The 14503-nt window shown below is 36.9% G+C and overlaps 1 protein-coding gene across 1 annotated transcript in view; it reads left to right on the forward strand.

The window, feature by feature from the left end:
• Window positions 1-8828, forward strand: part of LOC107669250 (GTPase-activating protein and VPS9 domain-containing protein 1-like) — a 53848-nt gene extending 45020 nt beyond the window's left edge. The window contains 7 exon segments of the mRNA XM_016461419.1: window positions 640-752; window positions 1138-1297; window positions 1495-1682; window positions 2715-2928; window positions 3930-4002; window positions 4093-4290; window positions 6863-8828. Of these exon segments, the coding sequence (XP_016316905.1) occupies window positions 640-752; window positions 1138-1297; window positions 1495-1682; window positions 2715-2928; window positions 3930-4002; window positions 4093-4290; window positions 6863-7003 (1087 nt within the window). The 3' untranslated portion in view covers window positions 7004-8828.
• The last annotated feature ends 5675 nt before the right edge of the window (window positions 8829-14503 follow it).

The raw sequence follows: 14503 nt of genomic DNA on the forward strand, positions 1-14503 counted from the left end.
TCTTTATTTGTTCTTATTTTATTACTGACTGCTTACTTGTCATTTTTTATTCAATTCAAAGTTTGAAATCAAGCTATCTCGTGCTACTGCACCAAAATTACCCCACTGTAAAATTAAAAAAACACTGAGTGAGCAAAAATTTGTGAGATAGCTAGTTATAATGGTAATTAAATAATGTTTACATGTGTATAGAAGCCTACATTAAAATCTGTCATATAAATTGGTCTCTTCATTAGAAATTAGCCTGCTGATTGCCACCATTGATGGACAAAATTTTTTAATAATATTAAAAATATCTGTATGACATTATATTCTGCAGTTCTTCCCTGTTGTACCGAATATCTATACTTTTCAAATTATCACATCGAAGTTAGAAATTCAAATATTGTGACAAAATTTTGTAGGGTGCCACAAGTTTGTTAAAATTTCCAAAGGGTGCCGCGACTAAAAAAAGGTTGGGAAACACTGTCTTAGACAAACAAACTCTCACTCACACTTTTTTTTCTCTTGAAAGTAAAATCAGTACATTCTGAAAGTCTAAATCTCAGGAACCAAATGGCAATGAACATTTAACAGAATCAGAATGATGAGTGAATTTTGACCTTATGTGTGCATAATCTGTCTGTTGTATCTCTGCAGTGATATTAAGAAAAAGCTACGCCTGGCGCTGTGCTCTGCAGATTCAGTTGTATTTCCCATCATTCCACTGGCAACAACACGTAACGGTCTCCCAGACCATGCAGATCCTGAAGGTTACTTGCTATCCATATTATCTCCTATTATCTATACTTGACTTATGCTATACTTTTTACAAAGTTGTAATATGTTTCTTTTAGTTTGTAATAATAATAATGATGACAATAATAAATTAATACTATTTATAATAATTAATACTAATACTATAATGATTATTATTAACACTACTATTATTATTATTATTTTATAAATTATTATTGTTGTTGTTATTATTATTATTTTTTTTTTATGCTAGGGTGCAGTCCTGTTTAAAAGGAACCTTCATCTGAACTAAAGTTTTCGTAGCTCTGTACACATGGGGTGAAAGTAGCTGTTCCACAGGTTTTGAGGTTCAAAACGCTGTGCATTTATGTCTGGCCCCTGTCTCCTCTCTCTTCTCAGACAACGAGATTGTGTGCTTTCTGAAGGTGCAGCTGGCGGAGGCCATTAACCTGCAGGATAAGAACCAGATGGCTCAGATCCAGGAGACTACGCGCTGCGTCAGCCACCTCGACCCCCGCACCTGCAGAAAACTGCTCACTGCCATGGCAGAGGACTACAAGTACACACATTACTCTCTTATTTTCTCCCTCTCTATCTTTCTCTCTCTCTTAATGTCTCACTAACTTAGTCACATTGTTTCTCTCTTTTACTCACTTCTCTCACACACAACTATGAATCACCATTTAATAAAAGATTGTGTTGACATATTTTTGGGCATGACTCCATAGTGAGCACTGTGATGGTTTTGTGCACTAGGAAACGGGCTCCGTACATTGCCTATCTGACGCGGTGCAGGCAAGGCCTGCAGACATCTCAGGCTCATCTGGAGCGACTCCTGCAGAGAGTGTTGAGAGATAAAGAAGTGGCTAACCGCTACTTTACCACCGTCTGTGTCCGACTGCTCCTGGAACACATGGAGTCAAAGATGCTTGACTTCATCAAAGGTCTGTATGCACCTCTATGAATATGTGAACTGCTTATGCTTGCTCGTTTGGTGTCGATTGCCGAATCCTGAAAAATCCAGTGTGTTTGAGTCGTTCTCAGGGCAGAGGTGGATATTTGTCTCATTAGAGTTGAGGTCTCAAACTTTAATTACTTGGTGGTCACTAGCCAGCTGGAGTTCTCCATGGGGCCAGTTCAACAGTTACAAAAATACATGTTTTACAGATACTAATTGTGTAGTTATTTATGCATGATTGGCCCTTTTCAGAATATAGTGACTTATATTACATGCCTTTCTAATGTAATACTCTGCAGTTTAGCAGATGAATGATGTCTGAGATTGTATTCATGGAGAACTGCAGACAGGTTGCAGTCTCATTATTAGACCAGAAACATTACAGTGTATTTAAAAATACAGTACCGTTCAAAAGTCTCTTATGCTCAGCAAATCTGCATTTGTTTGATTAAAAATACAGTAAAACGTTAATATTGTGAAATTATTTTACATAAAATATGTATTAGAATGTAATTTATTCTTGTGATGGCAAAGCTACATTTTTTAAGGATCCTTCAGTCTTACACGATCCTTCAGAAAACAGTTGAAAACAGTTGTTTTGCTTAATACTCATGAATACTCACTAAAAGTCATGATGTATTTTTTTCAGAGTTCTTTGATGAATAGAAAATTCAAATGAACAGGTTGTACTTGAAATATAAATCTTTTGTAACATTATACATGGATTTACGGTCACTTTTGATCAATTTAGCATATCCTTGCTAAATAACACTTTAAAAAAAGCACTAAAATACTTGGCAGTAAATTTGCACGTACAATATTTGTAAATAAAATAATTTTATTTCACATAGGCAAAATAAAGTGTCTGGAGTAGCTGCAGCTGGTCGAAAAAATAAAATATTTTCTTAGTGCAAAATAAAATGACCATGCGTACATTTAGTTCAACTAAATTTGAGTCGTATGAAATGATAGCGTGAGATCCCTGCAGTTAAGTCTGACTCTCTCTGTGGTTCTGCAGCATTTCAGGGCTGCACAGCAGCTGACGATAAGACGGCAGCCGTGGAGGATTTTCTGCGTTACCTGTATGGAGCCATGGCCCACGATGCCATCTGGCAGTACGCCAGTGAAGAGCAGCTCCAGGACGCCCAGATGGCCATCGAACGCAGCGTCATGAACCGCATCTTCAAACTGGCATTCTACCCCAATCAGGATGGGGACATTCACAGAGACGAGTGAGGAAACTCATAAAACCTTCTTCCTTATTCCTGTTAATTTCCACATAGTGTCTAAACCAGATGTGATGCATTAAGCAACCTCCTCTATACTAATCTGTCTGACATTTTGTCAGTCAAATGGTTTCTGTCTTTATCGCATTGCACTGGATAGCCCCGCCCACAATGAAATCTCATTAGTACAAAATCATGTTTATGCCTGCATATTAAACTAAAATGTATTTATTGCGATAACACAATATCAATGACGATAATTCATATTCATATTCAAAAAAACTCCTGTTTGTTTAGAGAGAAGTATTATCTTTCCTATTTTTACCGCCCTCGCGCAGAAACTCCTCATATGCATCACAGTAATAGAACTTATGACGTTCCAGGAAATCCCTAATATGGACAAAGAAGACATCAGCTATATATATATATATATGTACATCCATCTATCGCTGTAGCTGAGTTAAATGATAGAAATGCTTAAACTGACCAAACATGAAGACAATAAACATGATTATGACAATATATGGTTTATCTGTGTTCTTCAAGCCATCTTGGGTATTTTTATAAGAATAAAGTATATTTATAATGCAATGCTAATCAATTTATCACTTTTATCACTCGCCTTTATCACTGTATAGAATACTATAAAATATTGTGCTACTGTAGTACATTTATTCATTGCACAGACAGATTTTTTTTGTAGCACTGCACAGCATTGACCAAACCAGTCCCAGATTGTAGAGGCAGCTCCTCATTTAGCTATAAACTCCTCATCAGTTTCACGTCTGCTTTCCGCCATGGCACTCCACACGGTCGAAAACAGAAATATGTCAACAACTAGGTTTTATCGTTATCACGAGAAGACTAATTCTTATCATGGAGAGAATTTTTACCAGTATATCGCAAACCATAAAAGCACAGCCATTTGAAATAGGGATGGGCGAGATCTTGTTTATTTGCACAAGAAAATAGTATAAGTGGTTAATGGTATGTCTCCTTTATTCAAGGCTATTCCTGGAGCACATTCAGCGTCTGTCCAAAGTGGTGACGGCCAATCACAAAGCCCTGCAGATCCCGGAGGTAACCATTTGCACTATGTCTCAAAATATAGTAAGAAACAAAGACAGAAAGATAGCAATTTGATCTTTGTGTGTGTGTGAATCTATGCAGGTCTATTTGAAGGAGGCACCATGGCCCTCAGCACAGGCTGAGATCAGGACCATCAACGCCTATAAGACCCCACGAGATAAAGTACAGTGTATCCTGCGCATGTGCTCCACAATTATGAACCTGCTCAGCCTGGCTAATGAGGACGCTGTACCCGGGGCTGACGACTTTGTCCCTGTGCTCGTCTTTGTCCTGATTAAAGTGAGTTAAGAGACAACCTTAGAGTGTTAATGTTCATAATTGCGTTAAGTGTGTTGTGCATTCTGTAACAGTACAAATGATAATTTCTGATAGTTGGCACTAAGGCCCATAAGCATTGGTGTCTTCTAAGTAATCAAATATTCTTTGGTATTTAATAAAAATATCTCTTTAGAAGTTCATTAAATAAATTCAGCTTGTTCTGTAATCACAACTACAGTACATCCACAACACATAATGACTTTATTAAGCAGCTTTAAGATGTAATGAAAAACTGCATATCCTTTCAAATACAAGCAACTTGCAGTTTCATGAGAGCAGGATCCATTGCTTTGTCCTTTAAAAAGATGCCTAATATGCCTTTGTTTTGGCCTCCCTGATGCTTAAAACTAGCTGAACAATTTAATTTCCACTGATACAATAAATAAAAAATATTTGTGAAAAAAAATACATAAATTAAAAAAACAAAAAAAACGCTATATTAGCCAGTAGCTGATATGGTACCAATATATTGTGCATCACTGCTACAAATGACATTTTAAAAATGAAACTGTTTAAAAATGAAACTAGATTATTCTATTTAAAAGATTAGTTCACTTCCAGAATACAAATTTCCTGATAATTGACTCACTCCTATGTCATCCAAGATGTTCATGTCTTTCTTTCTTCAGTTGTGAAGAAATGAAGTTTTTTTTTTTTTTTTTTTTTTTCCCCTTAGGAGCTGCGCAAATTGAGCAGCATTAACTACACAGAGCCGTTGTTCACTGAGGAGCTGCGCAAAAAATCGCGCGAATATGAACGTGGTTTTGCGCAGCTCGTTAGTGAACAACGGCTCTGTGTAGTTAATGCTGCTCAATGTGAAAGCCCGCAGGTGATGGAGATTTACCGCTGATTACAGAACCGGCTTCACTGATAAGATGCGCGTTAAATATCGCATGCGATTTATCGTGCAGCCCTACTTCAAAGGGTTCTACACAATCCCAGCCGAGGAATAAGTGTCTTATGTAGCAAAAAAATGGGTCATTTTCAAAAATAAAAAAAATAAAAATTTATATACTTTTTAACCACAAATGCTGGTCTAGCACTAGCTGGACGCATCACGTAATCACAGTGGAAAAGTCACGTGCGGTTAGCTCTTCGTCTGTATACTCTGGTTCAGAAAGATAGGGTAGGGTGTAACTCCGTCTCATTTTCTCCTCCAACTTCAAAATCATCCGACATCGTTGTTTGACCTTTTTTGTAAAGGGTGTTTGACTTTCTTTGCATGTTCGCTTTGTAAACGCTGGGTCGGTACTTCCGTCTATGTCATGCGTGACCTTCCCAACGTGAGTATGTAATGCGTGAAGTCGAGCTAGTGCAAGATGTCATTTGTGGTTAAAAAGTATATACATTTTTCTTTTTTTTTTCTTTTTTTTTAGAAAATGACAATGACAGATCATTTCTCTAGAATAAGACCTTTATTCCTCGGCTGGGATCATGTAGAGCCCTTTGAAGCTGCACTGAAACTGCAATTTGGACCTTCAACCCGTTGGCCACCATTGAAGTCCATTATATGGAGAACAATGCTGGAATGTTTTCCTCAAAAACCTTAATTTCTTTTCGACTGAAGAAAGAAAGACAAAGGGTGTTTGACTTTCTTTGCACGTTCGCTTTGTAAACGCTGGGTTGGTACTTCCGTCTATGTCATGCGTGACCTTCCCAACGTGAGTATGTAATGCGTGAAGTCGAGCTAGTGCAAGATGTCATTTGTGGTTAAAAAGTATATACATTTTTCTTTTTTTTTTCTTTTTTTTTAGAAAATGACAATGACAGATCATTTCTCTAGAATAAGACCTTTATTCCTCGGCTGGGATCATGTAGAGCCCTTTGAAGCTGCACTGAAACTGCAATTTGGACCTTCAACCCGTTGGCCACCATTGAAGTCCATTATATGGAGAACAATGCTGGAATGTTTTCCTCAAAAACCTTAATTTCTTTTCGACTGAAGAAAGAAAGACATGAACATCTCGGATGACATGGGTGTGAGTAAATTATCAAGTTAATTTTATAGACATTACCGCTCAAATGTTTTGGGTTTGGTACGTTTTTTAAAATGTTTTTGAAAGAAGTCTCTCTTATGCTCTACAAGACTGCATTTATTTGATCAAAAATACAATAAAAATGTAAAAAGAACAGGTTTTATTAGAAAAGAAAAATCTTTTTACTGTCGCGCTTGATCAATTTTATGCATCCTTGCTGAATAAAAGTATTAATTTCTTAAAAAAAAAAGTTACAAACTTTTGAATGCTAGTTTGCTTCAAGGTTAAAACCTGTCAAGTCTTCAGAAACAAAGTTAATGCTCTGATCCTAATGCTAGAGTTATTTTGTTTGCTTGATGCGTGTAAGTTTTGTTATTTTGTGCAGTTTTTTCAGTTTTCCCCACCCCATACCTATTTGCATTTGCTATGCACACACCCACACCAGATTTTCTAAACTTGTAAGTGCGCTTGAATGTGTAAGCATGCACAATGTGGGTGGTCAGATGTTAACTCATACGTTAATTCCCCCCTCTCGCTCGTTCTCTCCCTCCCTCCAGGCAAACCCTCCCTGCCTTCTGTCCACCATTCAGTACATTAATAATTTCTACGCCAGCAGACTGAGTGGGGAGGAGTGCTATTGGTGGATGCAGTTCACTGCTGCCGTGGAATTCATTAAAACCATCGACGATCGCAAGTGAAGCAGAACAGCCACCTGTATGGGCAGACTGTAGGAAGGAGAGAGAGAGAGAGAGAGGACAGCACGGACGACTACTCTCCCCTTCATCGAGAACGCACAGCGTGGCATCGCCTCAGTCTGTATAGCTGTACATAGAGGCAAAAACACTTCAAGTTTAAAATCGATCAAACATTAGATATGATAATGACAGGTTTTACTGCGCTGGGGTATTAAATGAATGAAAACTAATAATGCGGCAGGTGGCGACATTGCCACTCTCTACTGATCTCTCTTATAACCCACGTCTTTTTCTGTAGTACTGAGGAGGTGCTGGGGCTTAGAATCAAATTTTATATTAAACACCGATTTAGCAAGTAATTAGCTCTGTTAAAACATACCTATCAAATGAAAAAGGGACCAGGAACTACCTGCATCGATCATGTGTCGGGACGCTTCTGAGGGGAATCCATAATTCTGTCCTCCTTGTATAAACCGTGCAATCTCACCCCGTTCAAAGCTAACAGTCACACGTCGAGTCATATCGAAGAACGCGTCACTATAGATGCTGCCAGTGTCTCATCAATGTTACAGTTTCTCAAATTAAACATGCCATTATTTTAATAGGGCAGCTTGTTCTATGAATGTTAACAGGTGTTGTCATTATTGTACATTCATTCTTTTCTACGTTTCCCAGACAATTTGGAAATAAGGGCCCACATATTTATATAAAATAAAATGTATTTATTACTTAACTCCTGTATTTAATGTTTTATTATATTTACTGACTTGTTCCATGAATTAGTTGTTGGGAAGATGCACACGGTTCAGTTGAGGAAACAAGTTCTAGAAATGTTTCAGTCTCACAGAGAGCTGCTAAAACAGGGTGTCTTCACTTTAGCGGATAGTTGTAAATTAGTGCCTTACAGATATTTGCAGTAACACTTGTTCTTTTAGTTGTGGTGGATTTTCTGCCACATTTCGCGTTTCTTGCATCTTCATTGAAGTGAAGAAGTCGGATCTGTCAAAGTCAAGCCTGGCTAAACGTCACTATGCTATTAATAACAAACCTGAAATAAAAAGTACAACATGCCAAGTAGAAACACCCCCCACATTTGGACGTTCAGTATGTGGATTGTTATTTGTGTTGAATAGGTGGAGAGTTGACTGCTGGGTCTTACAGTATGGTCTTAGATGATAGTTATTGCTTGTGTCCCCAAGATATATTTTTGTTGAGTTTACTGTTGACCTTTTCTTGTCTTTAAATTCCATGTATTGTTTCAGAGTTCTTACTTTTGTAGGATTAAATCACTGTTATTTTTATAATGCAGTTCCCAAGTAAAGCTATGAGTTAGGAGGAACATTTTTGTGTAATTTGAGGTTTACTCTCAGAAAAAAAAACAATGCAAAAATTTTACCTTTAGGGGTACAATAGCTTGTCACTGGGACGTACCCTCAAAGGGACACCATATTTACCCCTAAAAGGTTCATAGTAGTACCTTAAATGCACATATTAATACTCTAAGGTACGAATACACAACTATTAGGGGTGGATAAGGTACAAACCGGTCCCTTTAAAAGTACTGCCCCAGAGACGAGCATCAATTTTTGCATTTTTTTTCTGACACTGTTTTTTGAGCTTAGATGGCAAAGAACATTTTAACACTGTGGCATCATTATCAATGCTAGTGTATTGATGTTGAGGAGAATATATGTATTGATACAGGCTACCTTGTGTCATAACCCCGTCACAGCTAGCACATATTCTTCATAACAGTTTTTGCTGTTGATATCAAATGAATAACAGCACAGTATATTATTTAAACAGGAATATCAGTAACATCATGCTCTGTGATCTTTATTAGATCCAAACTTCCCACTAACCGTTGCACACGAGTAGAGCTAGGGAAAACGAAATGTATCCTTAATATTTTATGTGGTTGTCAGAGTTTCCCGCTTCAAATCTGTCTGTCAGTGTTGCTCCCAAACATCTAAAAGCAAACACTGAGGGCTTGGTGTTGTTTTTTGTCCTAAATATAGTAGATGTACTTAGAACAATTAGTTCTACCTCCAACTGTGTACATAAAGGGATGAATAAAATGTTGTAGTGTGTTCTTTTCCTCTAGCTTTTGTAGCCTTTAGAGCTCTGTATATACTTTTTTTCTTTCTTTCTGATTCGAATGGTGCATGAATTCGATATTGCCGGTTGCTACCATGTATCTATAACATTTATATTCTATATAATATTTATATTCTATATAATAGCTCATTTATGTTTTATATAAATGTTATAACAGAATATATTTGTCTTGTTCGTTTTTTAATTATAATGTGGTATAATTATTATTTTTTTTAGCCTTTTCAACATTTTCTGTAATGTGGAATCGGGTGTTATTGATTGAACATCTCAATATCTCGAATGGTTCAGGCTGTCAGACTTATTTTGGTCTTATTTACTGTTGTTTTTGTGTATAAAGCCTGTCCTAACTAAAATATGCACCTTGAGGGTTGTGTAACCTGTGGTAAATATTTGAAGATCTTGATTTACTTGTTTCTATTTGTTTTTTTTTGTTTTTTTTCTCCCTCTGACAGTTTGCTTGAAATTGAAAGGCTGGTGTTTTTGGTGTGCTGCATTTAACTGGAAGAAATAAATGGTGATGGCCTCAATGTGCAAATATTCTAACCTAAGACTTATTGCATAATCTTTGAGATTTCCACTAAGACAATTTTAATTAAAATGAGAGCGTTTGAATAAAATACACTACTATTCATTTGATCAATGTTTTAGCAAAAGTGAGTCCAGCAATGATTTACTGGTGTAAACAGGGTTTTGGGGTACTGAACAGAAATTAATTGAATTGAACTGGCTTGATATCTGAACAGTATGTTGCCTGAGAGCAAGGCGTTGTACTCAATCTGTATTTAAGACCGTTATAATGCTTACCGTACCATGTGGGTCCACTGTTGAAGAGCATGCTAAGAGAATTATGGGTAATGGCTTGCATTTATAAGCTTACTTACTTGGACTTCTATTGGGAAGGCATTCTGTGTGTTACAGTATGGGATTTTAATATAAACCTGTTCGTAATTCTTAAAAAAACAAAGACTTTCCGTGAACATGCAACCTGCATTTTTATGCTAAATGTCCTGATGTCTATGTTCTAGCTGTTTTTTTTATTTATTTATTTAGTCTTAATTGCGCTGACCATAACCTCCTGAAGTGGCCAAGGTCAGATGGTGGAAAGAATTTATTCAGAATCCATAATCTCAAACTATTCAGCTATGAATGGTTGAACAACAAGGAAGTAACTGCTTTAAAAAAAAACTGCCATTCTCTCCATCTCTAGACACTGATGTCTGTCTCCTTCACGTCGAGCACGTCACTGGGCTTGAATATGACGAAACAAAGGCCGCCACAAATAGCAAAGCCCCCGCACTCGCCACACATTTAATTACCACTGACAACTGTATAGTGGATTTGTAATTGGAGATTTTTTCAGTGTAATAGGCTCTCGTTCGCTCTCTCTCTCCTGCCCTTTATTGATTGAACATCTCAATATCTCGAATGGTTCAGGCTGTCAGACTTATTTTGGTCTTATTTACTGTTGTTTTTGTGTATAAAGCCTGTCCTAACTAAAATATGCACCTTGAGGGTTGTGTAACCTGTGGTAAATATTTGAAGATCTTGATTTACTTGTTTCTATTTGTTTTTTTTTGTTTTTTTTCTCCCTCTGACAGTTTGCTTGAAATTGAAAGGCTGGTGTTTTTGGTGTGCTGCATTTAACTGGAAGAAATAAATGGTGATGGCCTCAATGTGCAAATATTCTAACCTAAGACTTATTGCATAATCTTTGAGATTTCCACTAAGACAATTTTAATTAAAATGAGAGCGTTTGAATAAAATACACTACTATTCATTTGATCAATGTTTTAGCAAAAGTGAGTCCAGCAATGATTTACTGGTGTAAACAGGGTTTTGGGGTACTGAACAGAAATTAATTGAATTGAACTGGCTTGATATCTGAACAGTATGTTGCCTGAGAGCAAGGCGTTGTACTCAATCTGTATTTAAGACCTTTATAATGCTTACCGTACCATGTGGGTCCACTGTTGAAGAGCATGCTAAGAGAATTATGGGTAATGGCTTGCATTTATAAGCTTACTTACTTGGACTTCTATTGGGAAGGCATTCTGTGTGTTACAGTATGGGATTTTAATATAAACCTGTTCGTAATTCTTAAAAAAACAAAGACTTTCCGTGAACATGCAACCTGCATTTTTATGCTAAATGTCCTGATGTCTATGTTCTAGCTGTTTTTTTTATTTATTTATTTAGTCTTAATTGCGCTGACCATAACCTCCTGAAGTGGCCAAGGTCAGATGGTGGAAAGAATTTATTCAGAATCCATAATCTCAAACTATTCAGCTATGAATGGTTGAACAACAAGGAAGTAACTGCTTTAAAAAAAAACTGCCATTCTCTCCATCTCTAGACACTGATGTCTGTCTCCTTCACGTCGAGCACGTCACTGGGCTTGAATATGACGAAACAAAGGCCGCCACAAATAGCAAAGCCCCCGCACTCGCCACACATTTAATTACCACTGACAACTGTATAGTGGATTTGTAATTGGAGATTTTTTCAGTGTAATAGGCTCTTGTTCGCTCTCTCTCCTGCCCTTACCACTCCAGTGCTCTAATTGTAATCTTTCCATCAGAGGAAAAGAACACAGCGGGGTGCCTTTGCTTCTCTTGATGATGTCTCCGATTGTTCATTTAAATTCAAATTTGGCCAGAAAAAGAGTAATTAGTTGTATTAATAACCCGAAATGACTCGCTTGGTTGGGAGATGAGATGGCTTTTGTTTAGGTGAGATCGGGTGGATATCGGCAGCCCGCTGTGTGAGATGGAGGCCTTATTGGTGAAACAGGCTGGTGATCTGAATAAACTTTGATTATACAACATGGGGTCGTCGCTCCACATCTAAACGCATTCCTCTGGCCGTGTTATTGTCGTTTATCCGTTTGTAAACAAAGGTTCTTGGGGGTTTGCTGATTTGATTGTGCATGCTGGATTTGGGAATGGGTTTTGTCTGATGCAACTGTGTTACATATTGATGTCAGATTGTTGCATGAAGATCTAAACAGCCCGAGGGCCAAGCCCAGATGGCACTGAAATCACAGATCATCAGTCCAGTGAGGCTCACATATGACCACACACACACACACACACACACACAGACACAGACAGACAGACAATTCAGTCGGTTTGTTTTAATGTAAGACTTGCTTTATTCACGTGATTTATGATTCACATGCAGCTATAAGCTTTATGGGTCAGCCAACTTTAACACAAGCTACCTTATGTATGTAATATACCCAGTATATCACATACAGTATGTATATGGTGCAGTGACAAATCCTTTATACCATTGTCTGCTCTGTTTGTCTCTTTGTAAACTTTTATTATTATTTATAGGCCTATATTTAGTTTCAATTAACGCAAAATGTGAAAGCAATTTCTTACTTTTCTTACTTCTTACTAAAGCAATTTCCTTAAGTTAAACCAACAATATTTTGTATACACCAACAGTGTAGGCTATATCAGAAATTGAGGAGGTGTGTTCAAATAATGTTTGCGTTGTAATGTGTTTTCTAATAGGCCTAGTTATTAGGACAATCCGATACGGGTAAAAAAAGAATATCGTTTCATCGACCCATACATATGGTACGATTATATTACGTGTGATGTGGTAAAGTTACTTTAGGTTATTTACTTGTGTAATGCGTGTTCAGAAATGCTGAATTATGAACAGTTTCAACTTGTTTTATTTGAAATGTATATTGTTTTTCCAGCCTCAGAGTGTGAAAGTTTAATTAACACATGTACTAATACGAAGCTGCGCTAGGTTGCTCTGAATTATCAAAGTCATATGCGATTGATAGAATTATGTCAGTCAATGTTCAGGTACTACTGGGTTCGAGTGAGTGTCGCTCTCGCAGTGACCGCCAGATGGCAGCCGCGCCATTTGCGACCAGCGCTTCTGATGTCGCCGAAACAAAGAACACATTCAGATACTGTAGCTAACACTCTCTCTCTCTCTCTCACACGCACACACACACACACCGTTTTGAGAAACCTTCCTTTAAAATGCATCTAGACAATGTAATGATACAAATTACGAATGGAACGTCTGCAGGATGGTACGTTCAGATATAAACGCCTAATAATCAAAAAATAAAATGAGCATGGTGGAATTACATATTTATTAATATTATTATTTTTTATTTGAAACGTATATTGTGTTTTTCCAGCCTCAGAGTGTGAAAGTTTAATTAACACATGTACTAATACGAAGCTGCGCTAGGTTGCTCTGAATTATCAAAGTCATATGCGATTGATAGAATTATGTCAGTCAATGTTCAGGTACTACTGGGTTCGAGTGAGTGTCGCTCTCGCAGTGACCGCCAGATGGCAGCCGCGCCATTTGCGACCAGCGCTTCTGATGTCGCCGAAACAAAGAACACATTCAGATACTGTAGCTAACACTCTCTCTCTCTCTCTCACACGCACACACACACACACCGTTTTGAGAAACCTTCCTTTAAAATGCATCTAGACAATGTAATGATACAAATTACGAATGGAACGTCTGCAGGATGGTACGTTCAGATATAAACGCCTAATAATCAAAAAATAAAATGAGCATGGTGGAATTACATATTTATTAATATTATTATTATCATCAATGAGTTTGTTCTAATAAGCAGGGTCATGACTTAACATTAAAATTCTCAAATGTTAAAAAAATACAATAATGTAAGATTTTGCAAATTATAGCCTATTTAACATAAATTTAATTTTGTGATATGAAGTTTTTAATTTCACATGTTTTACATTTCACTTATAAGAAAACTAATTCTTAAGAAAATAATAACTTCTTTCTTTAGCATTCTTTTATACTATTTTAAAATAAACAGTGGGAACCTGTGGCTCTTATATAACTGTACTTTTGAGAAACATTTATGGTGTAGGCCCCTGAATAGCTTCGCATGAGCTAAAAGTATAAAAAAAATCGTGCTGCTCAAATAAATTTAAGAATTAACTATACGTTTATGCTCCTGACATGTTAAACTGAAAATCACAACTCTTTCTTTGCTCTTGTTTTCTTAAAGTGCTTTTTGAAAATGAGTTTACCATCAGTCTACACTATTAAATAACTGCTAATTTAGAGGCAACATTAACCAGTGCACATAATCGATAACCTATAATGGCATTCTCATAATCTCAGCTGGTTATAATTCAGTTAATCAGATTACGCAACACAATTCTGCTGATGCCCATAGGTACCGCAAGCAATTGTAATGTAATGAAAAAGTCACTGACTTCTACCTTCCCATAAGCATGCTTGCATAAATTCATTTTCTCTGTCTGTCCACACACAATAAAAGTTCTAACACAACCGCAGCATTATGGAAGCATTAGAAGATGAAAAAAAAAAAAAAAAAAAACCACACACCACAAG

The sequence above is a fragment of the Sinocyclocheilus anshuiensis genome, unplaced genomic scaffold (assembly GCF_001515605.1).
Source record: "Sinocyclocheilus anshuiensis isolate Anshui unplaced genomic scaffold, SAMN03320099.WGS_v1.1 scaffold404, whole genome shotgun sequence".
Classification (NCBI taxonomy): domain Eukaryota; kingdom Metazoa; phylum Chordata; class Actinopteri; order Cypriniformes; family Cyprinidae; genus Sinocyclocheilus; species Sinocyclocheilus anshuiensis.